Source organism: Hyperoodon ampullatus, assembly GCF_949752795.1.
Source record: "Hyperoodon ampullatus genome assembly, chromosome: 1".
NCBI lineage: Eukaryota > Metazoa > Chordata > Mammalia > Artiodactyla > Ziphiidae > Hyperoodon > Hyperoodon ampullatus.
This window is the reverse complement of record NC_136914.1, coordinates 57,439,925-57,465,655: the sequence shown is the minus strand read 5'-3', so window position 1 is coordinate 57,465,655 and position 25,731 is coordinate 57,439,925. Positions and strand designations below refer to the sequence as shown.

Sequence of the window (25,731 nt, the reverse complement as noted above, 5' to 3'; positions counted from 1 at the left end):
GAGGCAATGATAAAGTGGAGAGGACAACTTAGATTCAAAACCTATAACCCTGGAAAACTTACAAAATATGGAATTTTGGTTAGGATGGTTAGCAAAAGTGAAACTGGATATATATGCAACCTTGAGATTTACATGGGTGAAGGAAAGAAACTGCAAGAAACAATATTATCAGTCCTACAACCTTATCTTGGTTCATGGTACCATATTTACCAAGACAATTATTACAACAGTGTGTCCACATCTGAAATATTGTTGAAAAATAAAACCAGAGTTTGTGGGACTATAAGAGGGAATTGTGATCTACCAAACCAATTAAAGAAGAAATCTAAAAATCTACAGAGGGGAGAAATGGCGTTCTTATGGAACGGAGAAATGATTCTTCTTCTCTGGAAAGGCAAGAGGCTAGTCTGCATGGTGACAACTATTCATGATGCCTCCATAGCATCTATAGGAAAGGAAGATAGGAGGACTGGCCATCAGATAACTAAAGCCCACTTGTATATTAGAGTATAATAAATATATGAAAGGAGTTGATTGATCTGATCAATATCTGGAAAACTTCAGTATTCTCCAGAAAACTCAAAAATGGTTTATTCAATGCTTTAAAATTTATTGTAGCATAAATGCACAGAATAAAATGACTTACAAGCAATTTTTGTCAGCAATACCTAGAGAATGGGTAACTGACCATTCTGGTGAATGTAGTGGCAGTCTTGCACCTGGTCCTTCTTGTGGTGTTTCTAAAAGAGCCCTGCACAAAGATCCACCTTGTCAACTATCAGGTAAAATAAAAGAACATATTCTAGAGGAAATAATAACCACAGGGCTAAGAAGACAAATGCAGCCAGAAAGTGTAGAGTCAGCTCTTCCAGGGGAAAGCAAAGTGAAATACGGTATGTTTGTAATAGATGTTCTATTCCCCTGCACAGAGGTGTCTGTAATACTGCCTATCACACTCTAATGAAATATTAGAATGCTTTAGTAAGACATGTACAAAGCTTCAAATAAATACATTAAGTGCAAAATAAGTTGCTGATATTTACTCAAACGTGGGTGTTTCAGTATTCACTTACATAACAAATTGCCAGCCACAGGCATTAGTTTCTGCAAGAATCCCCCAGTCAATAATGTGTTAAAAAAGAAGAAAGATGTCAAGTGAGAACTTAACTTTATACCTCAAAGAACTAAAAAAGAAGAACTAAGCTCAGTTAGAAGAAAGAAGAAGAAAGGAAATCACAAACATTAGAGCAGAAATAAATGAAATAGAAAATAAGAAAATGAGAAAAAACCCAACAAAACTAAAAGTTGGTTTTTAAAAAGATAAACAAAATAGACAAACCTTAGCTAGACTAACTAAGAACAGAAGAGAGAAGACTCAAATAAAATCAGAAATGAAAGATGGGACATTACAACTGAGGGCACAGAAATAAAGAATGATCATAAAAACTACTATGAATAATTATACACCAATGAACAATACCTAGAAGAAATGTATAAATTCCTAGAAACATACAACTTACCACCAAGACTAAATCATGAAGGAATAGAAAGTCTGAACAGACCTATAACAAGAAGGGAGATTGAATAAATAATCAAAACCTCCTAACAAAGAAAAGCCCAGGACCAGATGGCTTCACTAGTGAATTCTACTGAACATTTAAAGAAGAATTAATGTCAGTGCTTCTCAAACTCTTCCAAACTACTGAAGCAGAGGGAACACTCTCAAACTCATTTTATGAGGCCAGATAAGAATACTACAAGAAAAGAAATTACAGGCTAATATCCCTAATGAATATAGATGCAAAAATATTCAAAAGTATACTAACACACTGAATTCAATAGCATATTAAAGGATGATACACTATGACCAAGTGGGTTTTACGTGGTATACAAGAATGGTTTAACATATGAAAATCAATCAATGTGATACAGCACATGAACAGAATAAAGGGTAAAAATCACATGATCATTTCAATAGATGCAGAAAAAAAGTTTGAAAAAAATTCAACATCATTTTATGATGAAAATTCTCAATAAACTAGGAATAGAAGGAAAACACCTCAACATAATAAAGTCCATATATGACAAGCTCACAGCTTACATCATACATAATGATGAAGAGCTGAAAACTTTTCCTCTAAGATCAGGAAAAAGACAAGGATGCCCACTCTCACCACTTTTATTCAACATTGTATTGGAAGTCCTAGTCATAGCAACTAGGCAATAAAAAGAAATAAAAGGCATCCAGATTGGAAAGGAGGAAGAAAAACTGTCACTATTTTCAGATAAGATGATATTATATACAAAAAACCCCTTAAGACTCCACCAAAAAAACTGGTAGAACTAATAAGCAAATTCAGTAAAGTTGTAGGATATATAATTAGGATATAGAAATCAGTTGCATTTCTATACACTTATGATGAACTATCTGAAGAGGATAATAGGAAAACAATGCCATTTACAGTAGCACCAAAAAGAATAAAATACCTAGGAATAAATGTAACTAAGGAGGTGAAAGACTTGTAATACTGAAAACTATAAAACATTGATGAAAGAAATTAAAGAAGACACAAATGGAAAGACATCCCATGTTCATGGATTGATAGACTTAATATTGTTAAAATGTCCATACCCAAAGTGATCTACAGATACAAAGCAATTCCTATGAAAATCCCAATGGCATTTTTACAACAGAAATTGATAAACAGCTCTTCAATTCATATGGAACCTCATAAAAACCACAAATAGCCAACTCAATTCTGAGAAAGAAGAGCAAAGCTGGAGGCATCACACTACTCTATTTCAAAAATATTACAAGACTGCAGTAAACAAAACAGTATGGTACTGGCATAAAGAGAGACATATAGATCAGTGGAACAGAATGGAGAGCCCAGAAGTAAATCCATGTGTATACAGTCACTGATCTTCAACAAGGGTGCCAAGAACACACAATTGGGGAATTAGTGGGTATAAAGTTTCAGTTAAGCTATGTGAATAAGCTAGAGATCTCATATAGAACATTGTACCTATAGACAACAGCAATGTATTTTATACTTAAAATTTTAAGGAGCATGTATCTCATGCTAAGTATTCTGCCATAATAAAATAGAATTAAATAAATAAATAAAATAAGTTTTGTAGTAATATTGAAGAAAAAAATCTAAATAAGTGTATCTATTTCTCTCAAAAATCCCTTGCTCAGAGATGCTCAATAAATAATTATTGAATTACTCTTTTGTTCAGTCCTCATTCACTACTAAATGGGCATGAATTTAATGACAGTGGTCTCTTATAATTTTATGGAAATTAAAAATTTATAAAGCAGTAATCTGTAAAGCTAGATTATTTGCTTTTCTAGAGCAAGAGCTATTTCTCTTTTGTTTTCCTCCATTTCTTGCATGGCTGGCATGTTGCCAGGCCCATGTTAAAGATTTGTAGAATGAATGTGTTTCATTTTTCCTCAGCTGATTTCACATCAATCTTATAAAGCAGGCAGGCAAGGACAATTTCTCCCATTTTACAGGTAACACAATCAAGAATTGGAGTAGTAGTGACTTGTCCAAAGGTATGAAATTATTAAATGGCATAACAAGGACTTGAACCCAGATTTCAAGGCCATTGTACTTTCAACTCCACAGGACTACTTCTAGTTTAGATTTCAAGCCCAATTTTGTTCTATGTTCTTAATTTAACTTTGGTTATCATTCCTTACAGTAAAAAATCATTTGAGATATATGTGTCCTTTAATTTTCAGCTTTAGCTGTAAACTTCCTTTTCATGAGTGATATTATCATCCGGTAAGTTCATTTGGAAAATATGTATGAAATTCAATGGATTGAGTTCAGAAAATGAAATAATTTTTTTCTCAATATTACTTCATTTTGGTTGCTCTGTATTTGCCATATTTAAGTAGGGTGGATTAGCCATTTCTTATGCTTAAAACAATTTCTTTTTACTCTAAACATTAATATTTATAGAGCATTAATATTTAGTCTTTGCTCATTCCTTCCATCTGCTTTAGTTTCCAGAATCTTTTGGCACTATTTCACACTGATATTTTAGGGACACTAAGATCACACTTGGTGATTCGGTGCTTTCAGTCAGGTACTTATAGGATACTCTCTTGTATAGATAATGCTGTGAGTATGGAATTTTTTTTTATGTTATAGGTAACATCTAGTACCTTGTACAAATGCACAAAATATTAAATAAGGAAAAATGACAACTGTTGAGCTGGCTATTCTTTTGGAGCAATGATACTCAATATTTTTTCATTATGGGAATTAGTAGGCTGCTGGAGCTGTGGAATTATTTGATTGTATTGATCTGACTACAAGAGGAAGCCAGGGCATTGGCAGTGAGTGCCAGGGAAACTTTACTTGCCAGAGCCCTGGCTGCATTTTTTCCTGCTGCTTCAGCTGGTTTCTTCTTGTCCTCTTTCTCAAATTACTCCATGAATCTACATAATTTTCATGAACTCATTGAATGTGTAGTTTGTATAGAACATTGGCTTAGATTTATTTCAAAACATGTTGTCAGGAAAAGGAGGAAAATATATTTGGGAAGAGGGTATGCTGAGTCAAACTAGATATTTTCTTTTCTGCCTTACTCATGCTTCTCTTTTCTGCAAAGCAGATTTTCAGTTATTTTAATGGGAGATGAGCAGTCATGGTCTCTGTTGTATTATTTTGTGGATTACTATTATTACTATTTTTGGGACTTCCCTGGTGGTGCAGTGGTTAAGAAACTGCCTGCCAATGCAGGGGACATGGGTTTGAGCCCTGGTCCAGGAAGATCCCACATGTCACGAAGCAACTAAGCCCATGTGCCACAACTACTGAGCCTGTGCTCTAGAGCCTGAGAGCCACAACTACTGAGCCCGCATGCCACAACTACTGAAGCGTGCATGCCTAGAGCCCGTGCTCCATAACAAGAGAAGCCACCACAATGAGAAGCCCGCACACCGCAATGAAGAGTAGCCCCCGCTCACCACAACTAGAGAAAGCCCGAGTGCGGCTACAAAGACCCAGTGCAGGCCAAAAATAAATAAATAAACAAACAAACAAATAAATAAAAAAAAGAAAACACTCTGGGTGTGTTTACGTTGCTTTTATGGTATACAATACTTACTGTTTGGGCTTAGAGATATTGTTTGCATCTTCTTATTCTCGTCTGTTGTGTGTGAAATTTGGTAAGGTAGTCAAATAGGACAGAATTTGGATTTCTTTCTCAGTACAGAGACCATTTTAATATTCAGTTTTGACATTTTAAGAACATACCTAGGTTTGTTTTGGATTCAAATTTATTCATTGGGCTTTTTTTTTAAAGTTTGAATTTGGTTTGCAATGAGTTAAAAATATTAACACAGGATAAACTCAATGTTCAACAAATTATTTGGGGGTTTTGGCTCATTTAAAATTCCCACTAAAGACTTTGAACAGGTAAAATCCAGAAATATTAAAATATCTTAGATTGTTTGTGCTTCCTTTCCCAACTTCAACTGAGAGGTCATTTATTTTGAGAAAGTCAATATAATGAGACTACAGTGCACTAAACTAATGTAGAAAAATCTCAAGAGGTCTGTTTCAATTATCAAGCACAGTGGCCTATTGGAACAAAAAATTTTCAAATCAAGGCAACATTAAATCTCTTTAAGTAAAATATAAGTCTCACCTTAACCTTTGTCTTATTTTTGTCTTCTGTACTTCAGCTGTACCTGCAAGGTAAAATTATTGCTTTTACTCTATAGCATCTTTAAGTGTATATGTGAGCAGATGGGACTGGGATATGTTTGATAGGGATCTAGCTTAAAGTTATATTATAGATTTTGTATGACCTCTCCTTGACAATTATTTGTTGTTTTAAGTGAAAAAATGTACTTGAATGAATCATCATATTTTGAGTACTTGGAACTATTTAGTATCAATAAATGGAGGATGTAAGTCCTGATAATGAAAGTTCAAGCTTAAATCACCACATTATGCAAACTCTGATGTTTAATGAAAACATCTTGTGGGGATGTATCATTACTCGATTTTCTCCCTTTTTTTCTTTGGCCAGAGAAATATTACCTGGAAGTATTGGTTTTCATGTTTCTTATTTTGAAGCCTTGAAAATATGTTTACCCTAAAATCCCTATTTGGAGTTGTATAAAATTCACAGAGATAAATGTGAAGAAGAAATAGTTAAGAAATAGAGCTAATATTTCTTAGGGAAGAGAAGATGCAGGGGATGAAGAATGTTTTAGAATTAAACAGGTTGATTGGTAAAATAGCTTATGTTAATTTATATATAAAATTATTTAAATTGTTTAGAATCTCAGATCTGGTATTAGTTTGATTTGAACATAGTGAGAAGGGACCAAGAAGTGGGCAAGGCACAGAAATGATCATACAACATGATAAATAGTTTATATAAAGGTCATTAAAATTATGTTAAAAGAAAGTTGTTTACTATGCTACAAAAGGGGGAAAATGAACAGACTTTGGCTGTTTAAACTGATGGGAAGAACCATTTCCCATTTAAGGCTCTGAAAACTCCTTTGAGGCTCACCTCAAATTCCCTCATGTCTTCTATATGACCTGAGTCTCTCTGTCAGTATCATTTTTTTATTTTTTTTTAATATTTCACCATGTTACCTTTTTTTTTTTTTTGGCCATGCCTTGCAGCATTAAAGATCTTAGTTCCCCGACCAGGGATCAAACCCATGCCCTCTGCATTGGAAGTGTGGCGTCTTAACCACTGGACGGCTAGGGAAGTCCCACCACATGTTACTTTTATCTCCTTTTTTGCACTCCTTTTGCTACTTTGCCTCGTGTTAAAGTTAATGGTAGAGTAGAAAAAGCATAAACATTATAGTAAAAACACAGTTCCATTTTGAAATGTATAGACATATCGAATCACTATGTTGTATACCAGGAAGTAACATAGGTCAGTTATACTTCAAAAACAAACAACTAAACAACCAAAAAAAAAACAACAACAATAAACAAACCACGTAGAAATAGGGATCAGATTTGTGATTACCAGAGGCGGGGTGTGGTGGGAGAGGGAATTGGACAAACGTAGTCAAAAGGTACAAACTTCCAGTTATAAGGTACATAAGTACTAGAAATCTGATGTACAACATGATAAATATGTTTAACAATGTTGTATGTTATATTTGAAAGTTAAGAGTAAATTCGAAGTGTTCTCATCGCAAGGAAATAATATTTTTTATATTTCTTTAAAAAGAAATATAAAATACTTTGTTAGAAAAGTATCTATATGAGATAATGGATGTTCACTAAACTTACTGTGATAATCATTTTGTGATGTATGTAAATCAAATCATTATGCTGCACACCTTAGGTTATACAGTGCTCTATGTCAAATATATCAATAAAACTGGAAAAAAAGGAACATTTGGCCTAATATAAGGTTTTGTGGTTCTCAAGAGAACCTGGACAAAGCCAGATTAGGAGAAAAGGCTGGGTGAAAGAAAAATTAATGAATGTATCGTTTTTATGAATTAAAATTATGTATTATAGAAAAAAATGGTTCAAGCTTTCTGAGTCTCAGTTTACTTGTAGAATGGGAAGACAAATAGGAACTCCTGTGGTTCTTGTGAGGATTAAATTGGAAATGATAAAGTATCTGGCACTGAGCAGGCACCCAGTAAATGTCAGTATCTTTCCCATTTCTGAGTTTCATGTCTAATTTCCCTGGTAGTCTATAAGTTATTTTAGGGCAGAAAATATGTTTTATTTCATAGTGCCTTGTGCATAGTAGGCTCTAAAAGATTGTTTTTTGAATTTAATTTATCATCCTGCTGTGAAAGTTTAGCACTATTATTTCCTATTTCTTTTTCCTCTGTCACCTTGGATTGAGATAAACATGTTGCTTTCATGAAGTTGAGGATTTAATTCAGTAGAATGCCATTATAATATGACTTATTCCATGGAGTTTGAAATAGTAAGGGTCAAATCATTTCCCTGGAAACTTAATTATATTCTATAAAATCTTATTAGCCTGTCTCATAGCATCATAGTCATAGTGGAATTCTGGTGTGTTTAAGATGGTGAAGTCTCTATCTGTAGAATTCTATCTAATGGCACACATTGAAAATATGGAAATAAATGACATAAAGAAAGAGCAGATGCAAATGTCTTGCAAATATTACTTGACATTTTCAATCACTAATCCTCTAAAGTATGTTCTAATTTACTAAAATAAACCAAGAATTCAATTTCTTGTGAGCTCCTTTTGCTTAATTATTAGTAGCAGAACAATATTCTGTGATACACTGCAATTTGTCTTCTTTGTGTTTATCTAGTATCTGACTTAAAAAATGAATGGAGCATTCTGATTCAGCAGAACTGATTTCATTAACTCATGTCCGTTATAGAGCAGAAATGAATAAATGTTTGCTGAACATGCTACATATGCTTCGATCATCAAGACGTTTGTTCTCCTTTCTTCTCAAAATATAAGATCTTGAGAGATCTTCCTGGCTGAAATTTGCTGGGTGCCTATTCTGCATAAATGTTTCTATAGAGGCAAGTGGCTACCTTTACATAAATTTGTTTCCATGATTGGGATGTGAGAGCTCTTTTTAATACTTTCTCATTATGATTTGAAATTATACATTCATTGAAATTTTTTTCTTTAGGAGTAGTAGCAGTGTATCCTAAGACATGAAGAGTTAAAGAAAAAAATTTTTTAATGCAGTATGTTCTTTTGTTAGAATGAGGACTAAACAGGCTTCTCATTCATGCAATAATGTTGCTTGTACTTAGCACATAGTTTCTAATTCTGTATAATTGTGCCTAACTATTTAATTGAAAGGCAATTAATTACCTAGCCTTTGTTACCTCTGTATTATGAATGGGAGAAACTGAGGCTCAGTATTGACTATTTGTCTGTGTTACTGGCTAGGAATTTGAGAAAAATATGCTGCTATCCTAATGATTTACTTTTGTTTTCGATTTCAGTTTCAGAGGACATTTGAGTCTCTTAAAAATGTTTCCAACAAATCTGACCTCCAGAAAACCTACCAGAAGCTTGGGAAGGAGCTGGAAAATCTGGACTATTTAGCCTTCAAACGTCAGCAGGTAGGATTTAGAGCTCTCCCTGGTGGACGATACGAACACTTTAGTCTTCTCGCCTTCCTGCCTGTCAGAGGCTCAGGTGGGTCTGGGGAGACTTATCTTCTAATGTTTAGGGCAGAAATAAGTTGTGCTGTGTGGTGCTGACTTGCCGTGTTCACACGGCTTCCTGCGGCATTCAACATTGTCCTTGCTTTTATATGTGCACTTTGGGGGTTTCCACGAGTGTCCTTATACCTCTTTTAAAGAAAACTCCTGCTGGTTTGTGAAGGTTCAACTACCCTTTGACTAAGGATGCCTTAGTGGCATAAAGGGAACCTCTATGTGGCTTGAACAGGTGGCTTTTATATTTGACAGGGGGATACGTGAGGAGAAAAACCACCTCAAGACCAAGAAAAGGATGTGGATGCACATACAAGCTTAAAGAAAGGAGTCATAAATATGCCAAATAGTTTCTTTTTTTAGTTTAGCTTTAGTTTTCTTGTTTGATCTCTGAAGATTAGTAAAAATTTGCTAAATGTGTAAGGTTAAAGGGAAACATGCTTTCCAAGTGCACGTCTTTTAGCCTCTTTTTATAGACCACAAGATAAATCGAGAGCCTTTAAATAGACTTCTATAGGGTTACTTTTAGAGTTCATATTTTATAATATTAATAATCATTAAGTTCTGTGTGTTTGCAAGATACTGCCATAGTAGGTAGGTACTTTTCCCAAACTGGGTCTTTTCCAGTTTCTTCACAGCCACTAGGTGTCAGGATCATCAAGCTTTTACTGGGGCTGAATGTTTATTCCGATCAGAACAACCAGTTAGATGTTTAAATTAGGTTGCATGAAATTCGGGAATGTGCTCAATGATGGATAGCATCTAGAAAAATGACTAAGTGGCTGACTCCCATGGCCAGGCACCGAGTCCATTACTTAAGACTGTTTTCTGTTAGTGTGGCAAAGGGTGTGACTCTCTTGACATTGCCTAATTTACAAATTTTGGATCTTTTGGAAGGGGGATTTCAAAGCAGTACTTCCTTTATTTAGTTAAACCTCATGAAGTCAACATGGTGTGGTGTAGAAATAGTGACTTGAAAAGAGAATTGTGTTCTAGGCTCGGCTTTATAATAGACATTACGTGGGCATTTAACCTTCTCATGATCTTATTTTCCTAGGAGTTATATTTGTTTTGTAGAGTGTTCTGGGGCAAATGCCATACCTTTGCACATACCTTAATTTATATGAAAAAGGACACAATATCCATTTGTTTTATTTATTGATTTTATATTAGTGAAGGCCTAGGTATTAGCACATGTAACAGAAGCAACCACGGTTACTGAGAGCTACTACAGTAAGCTCCCAAATGATGCTGCTTAAAATTCACACTGTGAGTCACTGCTCTGGCCTATGTAGTTTTTAGTACAGTTTTGTTTCCAAGAGCCATATTTATACCACTGGGGGGTATTTGAGTTGGCAGGCAGTAGTCAGTGTCCTCTTCTCTTATCCTTTCTCATTAGCACATTTTCAGTGATTAGATTCTTACATTAGCTAATTGGGAATTTGGAAAAATGTGAATGCTTCAAGGGCAAAAGGGCATAACTCTGGGAGAATGGCCTTGACGACAGACAGGTAAATTGTATGTGTATGTGAGAGAAAGATGGGCACATCGTTATTTATATATGTATATGTATGTTTACGCATATATAAATCTTATATTCTATTTATTAGATGACAACTGTCTGCCACATAGTGTGATTAGAACATTTATGGATTAGATCATTAAATAATTGTGACAATATAATAAGGTTGGTTTTATGAGCACCATTTTACAGATGAGGAAACTGTGAAGAGCGTTAAGTAACTTGCCTAAAGTCACTAGGCAAGTAAAGCTGAGCTTCAAATAGGTATCAGTCTGACTACAAACCTGGGCTTTCTCCCATATCCCTGCAGGGAGCCAGGCTGGGGGGATAGTAAAGTGAGGAGTTCTAGACATGCAGTATGAAGACAGTTTTAGGATAGGACAGACATGGGGCTTAAAGAGACATTTGAAAATGGGCATCTGATGAGAGGCAGGGACAGGGGCAGCTCTCTCCTCCTCTCTTTCTCTCATGCAAATTGTTCAGTATAGACAAAAACACAAAAGAATTTTTGAAAGAATATCTTCAGACAGCTAAGAAAATGTATAAAACTTTATGTTTACAATCTTTGAGTGTTATATCTAGTAACCCTAGTTCTAGTGAAATTTATTCACACAAGGCAATTTTTTTTTAAACTCAGAAGGACAAATTCTTGTGAAACAGACTTACCTGCATACGTAGACTACTGTCAACCCTTTGTTTTACTTGATTCTGCTTTTCCCTATATCTAGTGATCATTTTTTCTACCTGGAAAAGATGGAAGGGGAATTAGAGTGAAATGGTCAGAAAAAGGATGGTAGAATAGAAAGAAAGTCAGGGACCAAAGAGCAGTAAAGAAGAGAGAAAGGGACTTATAGGGATAAGATAAGAGGGATAAAGTGAGGGAAATTAAACTATATTTGGTTTTATACTACATGCATTTAGTAAGTTAAAGCATTGATTTTTGAAGAATTAAAAAATCTCAAAATAGAGAAAGGGAAAAAAAGAGATGATTACAAGAAGACATAGTGAATGAGGGAGGTAGCAGAGAAGAGAAAGACAAACTTTGTTTCCCATTAGCTTCCAAATGTAGCAAAGCTTCCTAGAAATTTGTAATATTAACCAAGTTCTTCTGTACCAAAGCCACAGAGGAATTGTTGTGTTTCCTGGATGGGCAGGGTTTAAAGAGTCAGAACATTACATTTTCTCTGACTTGGTGGGATTTGTCTTTTATGTCCTATCCTACCCTCTGTAAAGTCCCCAAAACCTATAAACACACTTTAGTAAGTTTCTCCTACTGGAAAAGATTTAGGTCTCTGTAAAATTGCCATTCAACAAGAAAGCTTCTGCCTTATAAGGCAGGATGCTTTGTACCAGACAATTAGTCATGTTTTGTTCCCTGGTCCAACCATATTTATCATTTCTCTTTGTGACAGAACGTAAGCTCTGTAAGGACAGGGCCTTGTCTGTCACCTTCAATGCTGTATGCTCTGCAGTGCTCACAGCAGCATCTGACCCATGGCTAATACTCAATAAATACTTGTTGGTGCTGTTATTGCTATGAAAAAGAAAGCATGCCAAAAGTTTTAGCCCCAGATTATAGGCAATTAATTGATGTGTTTAACTGTACTTTTTTTTATAATTAAAAAATATATTTTATTTATTGATTTTTGGCTGCATTGGGTCTTTGTTGCTGTGCATGGGCTTTCTCTAGTTGTGGCGAGCGGGGGCTACTCTTCATTGTGGTGCACGGGCTTTTCATTGTGGTGGCTTCTCTTGTTGCGGAGCACAGGCTGTAGGCACATGGGCTTCAGTGGTTGCGGCTCGTGGGCTCTAGAGCACAGGCTCAGTAGTTGTGGTGCACGGGCTTAGTTGCTCCGCAGCATGTGGGATCTCTCCGGACCAGGGCTTGAACCTGTGTCTCCTGCATTGACAGGCGGATTCTTAACCACTGCGCCACTAGGGAAACCCTACTGCACCTTTAAAATTCAGAAGGGTATTAACCCTGAGGCTTCCTGGATGCCAAACATTGACAGATTGCTCCTTGCCTTATGTATTATTTAGGTTTTCTCCTAACATATTTCATTTTACATCTATTTCTTTAAACAAACACAAAACATCAATATTACCTTAGCTATGAGTTAGGGATGCTCAGTAAACTGACTATAATTATTTTCTTGGACTCTTTCATTAGATTTTATTTTCTTTCCCTTTCTATGACATTTTAAACATCATTTTGAGAGATTTCTTTCCCTAGGCCACATATATCCCTGGAATACTTTGCTCTATTCTTTTACTTTTTTTGAGGGTTGGTGGGGGTGGATTATTGTGCTTTCTCTCCTAGGTGTAAGCTTAGCCTTGCCTTTCCTCTCCTCTCCTCCCCTCCCCTCCCCTCCCCTCCCGTCCCCTCCTCTCCCTTCCCTCCCCTCCCTTCCCTCCCCTCCCCTCCCTTCCCCTCCCTTCCTTTCCCTCCCTTTCCCTCCCCTCCCCTCCCCTCCCTTCCCCTCCCTTCCCTTCCCTCCCTTCCCTTCCCTTTCCTTTTTTTTTCTGCTCCTGCTTCTTTCCTGTTTGTTTGTCTTTTAAAGAGTGAGTGCTTACACTTCAACTATTCCTTGGGCTATATTTTAGGTTGGGGTACAAGCATTTCTCCATTTTACTAATGTCAAAAAGACTAATGTTAAAAATAGCTTTGGCTGGAAAAGGTGAGAGAAGGCTGTGATAGATGAGGTGGTGGGATTCTCAGAATGAAGCCATCTGAAGAAAATGGATGACAAAGCCATATTACCAAGAATCTGGAGACTTTTTCAGTTTTTACTACATCTGAAAATACAGTCTTAGAGTTTATTTGCTTAGACCGTTTTGATGATACATAGGAACAGTAATAGCAAGCTGCAGCTATTATATATAGCCCAGGTTTATGTATTAATTTGAGAGTTTATAAATCAAGAGATTTCCTTGGAGCTTTGTTTTTCTGGAATAAAATAAAATTAAGTTTGATATTCTAGACTCTAATTTTATTCCTTTCTTCTATTCTTATAATGCTATTATAAGTATTAAGAAGTGTATAAAGTAATAGCATTATAAGACACAGCCTATTTTCAGAAACTTCTAAAGTCCTTTGGTATGAATTAAATTTGACATTATTGAGTTGAACATTATGTAGACTGAAGCACATTTACACACTGATGTGAAAATATGCAAAATTAAAATATCATACCTCAGATATACATCCATGTTTCAACGTATCACAATCCCTGATCTCCCTCTTGTCTCCCTGATCATGGCAGGCTATTCTTGCCTTCTGAACTTTTCACAAGGTTCATAAACTTGATATTTAGGATATATAGCCCTTTTCTATTTACCTATTTAACTACTAATCTTTCTTTAAAGCTAAACTGAAGTCTAGCCTCCCTCATGATACTTTATCCTATGGCTTCCAATCAGTATGTAAACTCTTCCTTCTTTGCCATTCTTAGCTTTTAGCCATGTCATACAATTTAGAATCTGACTGATTACACACTTATTCAAGATCCATGTAGTGCAGGTTAGAGTGTGGGCTTTGCAGTCAATCAAATATTGTTAGATTATTTGTGCTGCTTTAGGCACTGCAGCTTTTTGTTTTAAAATGTTAGGAAAATAATACCTAACTTATAACCTGTTTTGAGAAAACAATATATAAAGTGTAAAGTACATATATGCTTTAAATCCTTTAAAATACATAAAGGAATCAGTATATAAAGGACTTGCCATAGTGCCTAGCATGTGGTTAGTATAAGCTGTAGTTATTATAATGTTGTTTTTGTATTATTCTCATCTGTCTTCATCCTAGATGGTTGGTAAGTTCCATAAGAATACGCTGTCTGTTTTGTATACTTTTGTACTTCACGTAGGGTCCAGCACTGTTATGAACATAAAGGGTAGGATTATTTTGGACATTTGTAACATAGTGGTTAGTGAGCTCTGTCATAAAAAATGTTGGTACCCTTTGAGAAGGGAGTTGCAGTATTTGGTTCTAATGTGTTTGTGAGGTAGTGTCTCTTGATGGGCAGTGAAATTAAGGTCCTGAGTACTTTGCTGTAGCAATCTATAACATAAGGTAGGGTGTTAGACCCAGTGTTCTGGCTAAGCCCCAACTCATGTAATAATTACATCATATGTGCCTAAACTTCCTTTGTGGTTCCAGGTGATATCATTCAGCATAATATTGTTCTCTCTTTAGTGATGATGTCCAGGAGTGAACACTGCCTTTTCTTTTTCTGAGCTGAGTGAGTTAACCCCTTTAGATAGCTCCAGAACCTGAAGGGTATACAATACCTCACAGAATAGGAATTGAATTTAAAATGACCCCTTATCAATGAAGAAAAATAGAAATAAATCAGATGAATTTTATTTAGTAAGAATGACTGCAGGTTAACACCTTGCATTGAGAAATAAAATTCTAGGTGGATAATGACTGACCACATGGAAAATAATCCTAAGCTTACTCTGGAACTCAAGAACTCTGAGGGACATAATACAGCAATGTAGGACTCCTGTGAAATCAACGCTTAGCAAAACAAAATGGATGGTTGTTAGGCTTGATGTTTTTGTGCTATAGAACATAGAGTAGAGAAGTTGATGATTTCAAGTAATAGTCTTTAACCATGCAAAGACTTATAGCAAGACTTTATAACATTTTTTTGTAAAAAATGTTATGGATCTTCTAGGATAAAGGGATATACAGTGATATTGCACTGGGAGTTGTTTACCTGTAAGGACAGTGTAAGGGAGAACTAACTTCCCATTTATGTTAACAATAAAGTAGAAGTTGTAAGTATATTTTACTTAAGACCTTTAAAAATAAAGTACATATGCATCTGGGGTTATTTAGCTGCAGTCTAAAGAAGAGCATAATGGGGGGCTGAATGAGTGTTATGGTAAGGTGCTAAACTTCTAGAATGATAGTTCTATAAGAATAGATTCAATTCAGTGGCCTTTGTTAGATGAAATATGTCAATAGCTCAATTGGGAGAAGAGCCTTCCCTTCCTTATTCTGTAATTAATCCAACTCTCTTGAAAGAGTTCTGATTGAATTATTCCTTTTAAGAGTAAGTGAACCAAAGACTGCTGCATTAAAATATTCATGTCTGTCTTAGACGGTATTCTGTTTCTTATTTGCCCAGTCAAGTAAAATGATTATTTATGCCATTTATAAAACTGTTTCTGAAGATCCAAAAGCATTTCAGACATTGTTTAAAAATTACACAGATTTAAAAAATGCTGGATTATAATACAGTGTGCTACAATAAACTTCAAGCCAACCCAATGTGCTTTATTCTGTCCACTGCATGTGCAATTCCATTTTTATTCAATTACATACAATTGTTTGTCTCGCAGGAAAAAGAAAGAGATGGCATTACATTTATTCTTCAGTTTTCTGATACAGACAGAGAGAAGAAGGTTGGATACATCATTCAAGGTCATTCCGAGTCAGTAGCAGATTCAGAATTAATATTCACATTTCCTAATTTCTAGCTTATTGCAATAGCCATTCAACCATTTTTACTCCTTCATAAACTACAGATATTTATAGGGTGATTTCTTTTTCTATAGTTATAGTCCGAAGTTAAAAAACCTTATGGATTTTTAGATAAGAACCTCACCCTTTATTTAAAAACAAATAATCAAAATGATGCATATTATATATTTGTTCTCTTTCTAAAGTTTGATTTCCACATTGGATATAGTTAATAGTCATGACAAGTAAGTGTATTCTATTAAATTAGTAAAGTAAAAACATTACACGGAAATCTTTTAAGTTCTAAGGTTTGTTATTTTATTTCCATCTGTTGTCTCAAGGGTTTCATTTATTGGTGGCAATTAGGTAGAAAGCTGTTGAATCAAGCACATACTAGCTGATTTTCATGCACCAGAAAAGATTTATTAATTTTTTTTACAAAGTTGTTTGCTATATGATAGTTTTTCTTATGGGGAGCTTATAGCTACTTTGTAGTGGGGTATGCTTATTGAAATAGTTAATTCTTTGTCATGGCTTGTTTTCAAAGCTTACAATGCTGATAGGACTTTTAGAAGTGGTAAAAAACTTTAGTGTTTCCATCAATGTGGCAGTTATTTGTGCATGTCTTATATTGACATGTGAGTTCATAAGATTGTCAATAAAAGTTGGTATTGATGAGAAATTAAAGTTCTAAAAGAGTTAACTCTGAAAATGATATCTTTGTTAGTCTGTTTTATAGCTTGAAAATGACCTTTGTGTACAAATCAGATAACTTTTTACCACTAGGATTATGACCTCTGGTGGTTTAAGATGAAAACTAAAGAAGATAGAGAAGAATCAGTGAACCTTAAACTAAGGAGCTTTTAGAATTCATCTAACTCAACTGTTGATTTTAGATGTGAAGAAAAATGAGACCCAAGGAGATTAGCTGTCTTCTATGAGGCTATACACTTTGCTAGTGGTAGAGCTGGGATGATAGCAGGAGGTGATATTTTCTTTGGTTCTTTTCTGAGTTGTTTAGCATAAGTCAGCCAGTTGTATACTAATTCTTTGGTATCTCTGGTTTGTATTCTGAATGTAACTATAGATGCTTATAACATCCATATATATGTATAAGCTGTATTAGACACTGAGATGACTATAAATGGAGATCATTCAGTAGTGCCATTTTTTAAAATGAAAAGACAATGCAATAATATTACAACATTTTAGAAGAGGTAGAAATTATATGCATCACCTGGTTCAACCACTTCAATACATGGATACACAAATAATACAGAAGACATCATTTTGTTCTTTTCTATTGTATAGGAATTTTCATTTCTTCAGCAATTTCTAGATCCTGTACCCTCTAAACCAGTGCTTCCTAAACTTTAATATGCATACAAATAACAAGGGGAATTTTGTTAAAATACAAATTTTGATTCAATAGATTTGAATTGAGACTGGAGAGTCAAACAAGTTCCTCAGTGATGCTGATGTTGATGGTCCATGGATAATACTTCAAGTATCAAAGGTGTTTTAATAATAAATTGCAGGAGAGCATTATTTCTAGTTGTGTCTCAAGAGCCTAATATAGTCCCTGGAACATAGTAAGTACTTAATAAATATTTTGGATTTGAATTATGATCCAGTAGTAAGATTTGTGTCTATGTTTGGACATAGAAGATATTGCTAGCCTACAATAATATCCTTTATCACAAATTTTATATAGTTTATTTTGATGTTTCACTGTCATGTGAAAAGACATGTTATGCACGTACGTATTGTGTTTTTATAGATTACATATTTCAGTAGTTGTAGAAGTTGTCCTTTGTATATTTTTGCTACAAGTGAAAGACTGAATATGCGAGCAACTGAGTCTAAGGCACAGGAAGCTGAAGAAGAGTGAGAATGTATCAATAGTATTTTAACACTGCAGTGTTCATTGTGAATTGGCCAAACTGACCATGGGACCAGCTGGTATTGACTCAGCAGCCTTTGTTCCAGAAAAGCAAGCTTGGTCACATACTTACTATACAACTGATGAAAATTAAAGTCTCAAACACATTCTCATTAAATTTGTGTATCCAAGTTGTGTGTCTCTACCTGAGTGTACAATCAGAAAGCATCACAATGCTTGTTACTGTGTCCTTGTCAGGCGAAAAGATTACTGCTACAGCTACAGCTCTCCATGTTAATAGTAGTGCTGGGAACATGCCTAGAGTGCTACTGGCTAAAATTCAAAGGAAGTGTTGATGCTGCTTAGATGAGGCCAACAGTTCTGCTGACAGCAGAGATTTAAACATGAACCCACCAATCATGTAGCCTTTTGTAGATGTTAAGCTGTTTGTTTGTAAGGGGTTGATTGCCTGCGGCTAGTTTAATATGTAATGAGAAATTCAGTTTTTCTTTATTTTTTAAAAGCGTACTCAATTTTTGCTCTCTAAAATACCATATTTGGATAGTTTCAAGTTGCTATTTAGGAGGAAGCTAGTCAGCTTTTATATTATTTCTCATGCTCCAAATGTGACAGCAGTAGAAGCACATGCTGAAATACATCTAGGTGAGGGGAAGTATCACCAGAAGATGGGGCAGCATTGCTGGCTTGCTCCACATTTTGCTCAGTGATTTAAAAGGCTATGTACCTATATAGGTTTTCTTCCATGCACTCTGGTTTCAAATGCCAAAAAAAAAAATTAACCTAGTTAATATTCTTCAAAGTCATACTACATTTTAGATGGGATATCTTTGAATTTTTGCAATGTAAATAGCTTTTGTTCTATGGGCAGCTGACACATATTCATTGATCAAGTTAACCATATTTTGCTTATTAATATTTTTAGTATCACCTAGGGGATTTTAGCAAGATGCCACAATCAACCTATAATTTACATTGTATTCTTCCCTTAACTGTATTATTATGAATCTAATTTTTTCTCTATTGTAGCATACAGCATTAATGCATGCTAATATTCTCTATATAAATGCTGCTTTTATTATTATAGCATTTGGTTGTGCCATAGCTAAGTATTTATCATCTACTCCATTATAAAATCTTTGTTCCAAAGGAGCTGTTTGAGCCTATTAGATATATACACAATTAAGTAGGTAATGATCTGTGTCTGCAACCATACAGCATCAACATCTGACCTGGGTTGGTTTTCCAAGTATGATGCTGGTTGATAGATTAGGGGATTAAACTGTTTTCATTATTTTGAGGACCTTTTTTGTGCTCTGAATTTAACTTACATATTTTGTTGTAAACTTACTTTTTGCTTAGTGAAGAAGTTATAGTATTTCCTCATTATGATTTAGATATTGGTGTTTATCTCTATTGTGCTAAGCTCTCCACCCAAACATTGGGAGTTACTGAAGCCTCTCTTGGTACTTTCATTGGTGCAGAATGAATGGTCCACCAAATGTTTCATTGCAGATAGTTATACATTATGTCTTCATCTTAAATTTATATTTGTAAAACTAAAGTTAATTGAGTTTAGGTCATTTCCCCGGCTTCAATGTTAGAGTCATTAAGAATAGTTAGGATACTTTTGACAATTTTGATAATCATCATCTGTGAATTTAGAGAAATGAAATGTGGTAAATTACTTTGGAAAATCTCCAAGCTTTGGGGCTTTTTTGTCAGTTTTTGAGTCTAAGTTCAAAGCTCATATTTTCAGGATTAAGGCACCACTTCTCATTTTGGATCAGAGCAGCAAGTCCTGGGGGTGTGATACTGTATCATGTGAATAAAGAAAATTTTTGGCAAGCAGCGTGTGCATTTATTGAGAAAAAGTGGATAGAAACTTTTAGCTTGCCTCTCGCTCACTCTAACAAAAACATGTCTATATTATATAGTAAGAGTAAACACACTTAAGTTCAAAATGACAACTGGGGAATGATGTTTACTTTACTTTAGGACATGGGAAACATTAAATCTAAAGACCAAGCTGAAGTAAATGAACTAAGTGTACCTGCACTTTGTTTTGAACTTAAAAGAAATTGTCTTTTGGAATAGCTTTGAAATCTTTCAAGAAACGTTTTTTCTTGAAAACAGGGAGTACATGATTCCTGGCTTAAGATACTTAAGGTATTTGACCTTTTTTTAATGCTAAAATAATGGGCTAGAATTGGATCCCTGAAAGAGAAAATAAAAGTATACCAGCAGTAGGGTGTTTATGAAGGGAAGGAAGCAAATTAGATTCTGTATTAAGTAATGTATGATAAGTTAGCACTTGTGAACATGTGGTGCTCATGAGAGACTTGTATCAAAGGCTGTACATTTTCTTGTGCTCCAAACATCTGGTTCTGCAGATATAGAGAATATCTTGATACATTTGTTACTCTGTAGTTTCAACAGGGTTTGGAATGGTTTATTTCTTACCCTTGATGTAAGAACCATTTGTGCACATTGCTGCTATAGAAAATTAGTAAGTTCTTAATGTCACTAGGATATAAATATGAAAAAAATTGAAGATGAGAATTTTCCAGAATGTTTGTATAAGTGGAATAGATGTTATCATTCTACATTTTTAAGGTATTTCTGCATCTGGTTCTGTATGAGACCTGAGGTCAATGAACACAATCTAAGATCTTGGAGTAGACTAAAAAAACTTTTGGTGATACTGAAGAGCATGGATAATTATGAGTATTTTTAGGATAGGTAGATGAGAGTGATAACATTATTTTTGTGAAATTTGGGATTAAAACATTTATTTTGAAGACTAATAAATTGAAAAGAGCATTAACACTCTAGAATAATAAAAAATAGTTAAGATTGACATATTGCATGTTGAAGGTGAAATGATTAGTCTCTATGAGTCCTCTGAAAATAATGTGTGTATCAGAGGAATTATAGACACTGGGAATAATATATAGCTTATTATTAATAATGAAAATTATCATCCACATTTCTTATTTGCTACATCTGATTGTGAACTGTATTCCAAAATTGATGGAATTAGGACGGTGCTAAGAATTCATTTCATTGCATCATGTATAAGCAATTAAAATTTTTTTCATAACAGATAAACATTCTCAAAACAATAACTCATTTCATACCTAGCCACTTAAATAAATATTCTCCTTAACTCAACCATACTCTAAAAATTGGCTTTACAAAAGGTTCTTTTAGGCCAGGGCTGGAATAAACAACAGGGGGTAAGAACTTCCTGCTGAAAAGGAAACTCAAAATTATTATGCAGTGATTTGGGAAGCTTGGATTTTTTTTTTAAAGCAAATGCATTAAATAATGAGATAATATATTAAATCATATAAAAACCTGGAACTTGGCTTCAATTAAGGCAGAAAGTACTTTACTATTTTTTTAAATTTTTCTTCCTCCTAAGCACTAACACAAGCCATATATTCATGAATAAAAGCTCCACCAGTGTGTGAGGCTAGTCTGTTGAAAATAAAAAGGCATATATGAGTCTGTCACCTAGCAAGATAAAAACTGTGTTCTTTATGCATGGAAACCATTTTCTACTAGAAAGAGTTGTAAAGAAATAATAGAATTATAAAGAAAGTGAGTTTATGGAAAGAGGATAGACTCTTCCGAGCCTTATGTAAACATTTTCTACTAGGGTGTTCTGATGTAAGAAACATACTATGCAACATTTTACTTTAATTAAAAAAATAGGTGATAATTATTCACAAAATAACAGGGGACTTCTAGTGCACATAACTGTTCATTTATAGATTATTGACAGAAAGGTTGGAATGTTAGGAGAAACTGCCTATTTGACACTCTATAGGAATAAAGATTTCCCATCTCTGAAGCTGCGGGAATGTCTACTACACAGGTTAGTTTTTTAGCTTACCTAATCTTACAATTACCATGTGATGGGAATCTTATTATAAGGTTATGACCTGTGCCTTTTAATGATGGTTGAAAACAGGTTATATTTTGCTAATGTCCCAGGCCTGTTGGTCCTAGTCCCTACTCCCTCCATCCTTTCCCAATTCCTTCTGAAAAAGACTAAAATGGAACTTCTAATGCTTAATATGCAGGCAGTGGGATTGTCTGGAGGGAGTTCAAAAGGCACACTGTTTAACAAGGAGAGGTGTGGATGAGCACATTGTAGCCATAAGGGGAACCAGTGGTCTAGAGGGCACATGGTAACTGATAAAGGAATATTAAGAAGGGAGATTGATATGGAAATTTTAGAGTTCAAGGTAATATGGAATTGGGGGCACTTTCTTGGAAGCAAAATGCAAGATTGTGGGCATAATTTTACTTTGAGAAATTAATTATATACTTTTTAAAATTTTCACTCCTGGACTACCCATACTGGAGGGAAGTTTCAAATAAGGACTACATAATAAAAATTTGCAAATTCTTGATATCTTTTAAGGAGAGGAAAGTAGTCATAAAGAGGTTGTCTTTTCCCCTCTTTCCTGCCACCCTAGGAAACACCCCCCAAGCTGGGGAGAAGGAGGAGAATTGGATGGGAGTAGGACAAGCCTAGACATTGTTTTTGTTCCTGTCTCCTACCACTATCTGCGCTACTCTCCCATTTCGCCAGTGTGGGAGACATGAAATAACAGATTCCATTGAAGTTTGGGACATCTGAGATGACCAGTGAATCACAGATCTAACCTGAGAGTAGACAGGTTTCTGGAGATCTCAAGGCAGAGTGAGTGTTTTCTGCCATGTTGTCAGCCAGAAGTTTTTTTCAATTCTGAATTAGTGTGGAAGGACATCAGATAATTTCCTTGGGACCAGAGTGTGGAGCAGGGTTCATCTAAGAGAGGGAGTCAGGGAGCTTGGTCACATGGAGGCAACAAGGGAAGCAGATAGAAGAAGGATGGGTGAGGGAGGGTGTAGCTGACCTCAGGTTATCACCAGTGCCACAGGATGCAGGGAGAACTGAGTGAGCTACAGACTGTCCAGTTGCCATATGAGTGAGTGCTGCCCAGTGCTGAAGACCAGGTGGGCAGAGTTGCATCAGGAACAGGAGGCCTGTGAAGGACCAAGGCAGATCCAGATAGATGGCTGTCTTCCCAACTGTCCTGTGTTGGCAGCTGAATGAACCCTTCTGTGGCTTAGACTCATCCCCAGGGAGGAGGAATCAGGAGAAAAATCTGAAAGAGCAATTTAACCTGAATGTGATTGAATTATAAAACTCAGCAGACTGAGAAATTACTGAAATGGGCTGAGTTTACTTGAAAGGGATTAAATGAAATTTCTGCCCTAAGCAAAACAGGGCTTGGAGTAAAACAAAATTAACTTTATTATAGAAAAATTTGTCAATTATACTTCAATAAAGCTGAAAAAAAAACCAAAGTTACATTTTTGCACCTTCATGTTCATGTCTGTGAAATTTGTATTTGTTATAAAGTTCCAAATCCAGAACTGAATGAGGGAACATTATTATGTTTGGAAATGCAGCGGGGATTTAGATGGGGGTAAGTGTGTGTGTGTGTGTGTGTGTGTGTGTGTGTGTGTGTGTATGTGTGTAGCACCAGAGGCATTATCATTTACTTTAGTTTTGTATTCCACTTCGGCCATAGCCAGCTGGGAGATGAGATATCAATTCAGATAAAATATATGTCCTGTTAAATTTGAATTTTAGATAAATGACAAATAGTTTTCTAGTATGTCCTGAATATTGGGACCTACTTATCCTAAAAAAACTATTCATTATTTGTTGGAAATTGAAATTTGACTGCGAGTGTTTGCTGAATCTGGCAACCCTACTCTTTGGTGTACTTAGCCAGTGAAGGAATAAAACTATCCTGCACATTACTCCATCAGTCTGTGACGTTTGACAACAGATGGGTGCTGCACAACAGGTATTAATATTACATTTCATAGAAGAGGCAATTCTTGGTTCATCTTGATAGGTTGGGCTGGCTCTCTGAGACACCCAAATCAGGCCAAATGAAATGGACAAGTTTAAGAAAATTGCAAGAAAGTAACTTATTTAGTAACTTTTTCTAGAACACACAAACAGTAAGTGGCAGAAGCAGGTTTTCCAGGTCTAAACGGCCTTCACAATACAAATTCAACTTTTAAAGAACTTCTTACAAACATATTTATTGTATAAAGAAAAGTACTCTTAAAATCTGGGTGGTTAGGTAGCTGCTGCTGTCTTTTCTAATGTACCCTTCCTTTATGGCCAAGCCTATAAAAGGAACCTTAGAAATCTTTTCCAGGGATCATGCCTTTGAAATTAGTTGAATTATTTTAAAGAAATCATGGGATGCTACTTCTTTTTAACTTAGCATTTTATTCAAAGGATGTTTCTGAAATTAAACCAGTGGGAGTTTAGCCAAAATAGTGCAGTGACACAATGTTGTCATCTAGAGGAATGTTGTACTGAGTTAAACAGCTCTAATTATTAGCATCTTTAAAATCATAAAGCAATTACGAAAACAACTCACTTCTCTACTTCAGTGAAATACAGTTTGATTTTGTGAAGCATTTCACCTAGCTTGGATAGTTGGCTTTCAGTAACTGTTTTAAGATCCCAATGTCACAAACCTCCTTTCCTTACACTTAGTTTCCTCTTGTGTCCCAGAAAAATCCAGTGTTCTGGATCTATTTCCTTCAGTTCTCTGAGGACCTTGCTCCACTAAGAATGCCTGTTTTCTCTTTAGTTTCAACTTTCTTACTCATTTTTCCTCCCTAGCGTATTAACCTGTTAAAGTTTGGTCCAAACAGCAACTACATTGGCAACCTTCATTCAAAGCAGTATCCTCTCCAGTAACAGTCCTCTCTCTCTTCTATTCCTCAGAGCAAAGTTTCTGAAAGATTTTAGGTGAGCTAACCTGCTTACTAACTACATCAGTTCTTGGACAGAAGTGAGGGAATTGAATATTTCCTGTAGCTAATTAGTATTAACTGGTGTTGTCTTATTAAGTATCAGATACCATAAAAATCCCCAAATTGACCATGAAAATAAAAAAAAACAGGTAATATAAATATAGGTTTTTTCCAAATAGGTGTGAAGCCTATAAAATCAAACTCAATATAAAGCTATGTTATAAATATTCCCTTCATGATTTTTTTTTTTCATGGGTTGGCCTAGGTGAGGCTTCAGAAAATAGGAGACCAAAGAAGTGTGGTCTGGAAGGCCCTTCTTTTCTCAGTAAGCTACCTTCAGAAAGCACAAGCATTTTTATTTCTTCAAGGATCTTCAAACTGCATTCAGATTTAGGGCAATATGTTATTAACATTTTTGTGTATTCCCTGGACAAGGTATATAATACCTTTTTTTTAACCTCCAATTTATCTTTTACGTCTCAGTAATCTGGTTTCTGCCCTTTAATTGCACCAACACTGTTCTTATTATGATCACTGATCCAACTGACATTTTTCAGACCTTTTAACTTAACTTCTATAAGGGGCTTAACACTAACTGGCCTTCCTTTCTATAAATCTTAATTTTCTTTCTTTCTTTTTTTCTTTCAAAATTTCTTCCTATTTGTCAGATCCTTTCTGGGTAAATGTTGATGTTTCCCAGAACATGACTACTTTTGCTTTTCCTTCCTCCTCATTTTTCATTTTTTCTATACCCTCTGTATACCCTATAAAATCATCTCATGTATACCCATAGACTAAA

General features: G+C 35.1%; 1 protein-coding gene across 1 annotated transcript in view; it reads left to right on the top strand.

Moving 5' to 3' along the window:
* Positions 1–25,731, top strand: part of CTNNA3 (catenin alpha 3) — a gene marked incomplete at both ends in the record, with an annotated part of 1,638,358 nt that overhangs the window by 130,727 nt on the left and 1,481,900 nt on the right. The window contains 4 exon segments of the mRNA XM_079710492.1: positions 8,973–9,092; positions 22,574–22,579; positions 22,581–22,640; positions 22,643–22,690. Of these exon segments, the coding sequence (XP_079566618.1) occupies positions 8,973–9,092; positions 22,574–22,579; positions 22,581–22,640; positions 22,643–22,690 (234 nt within the window).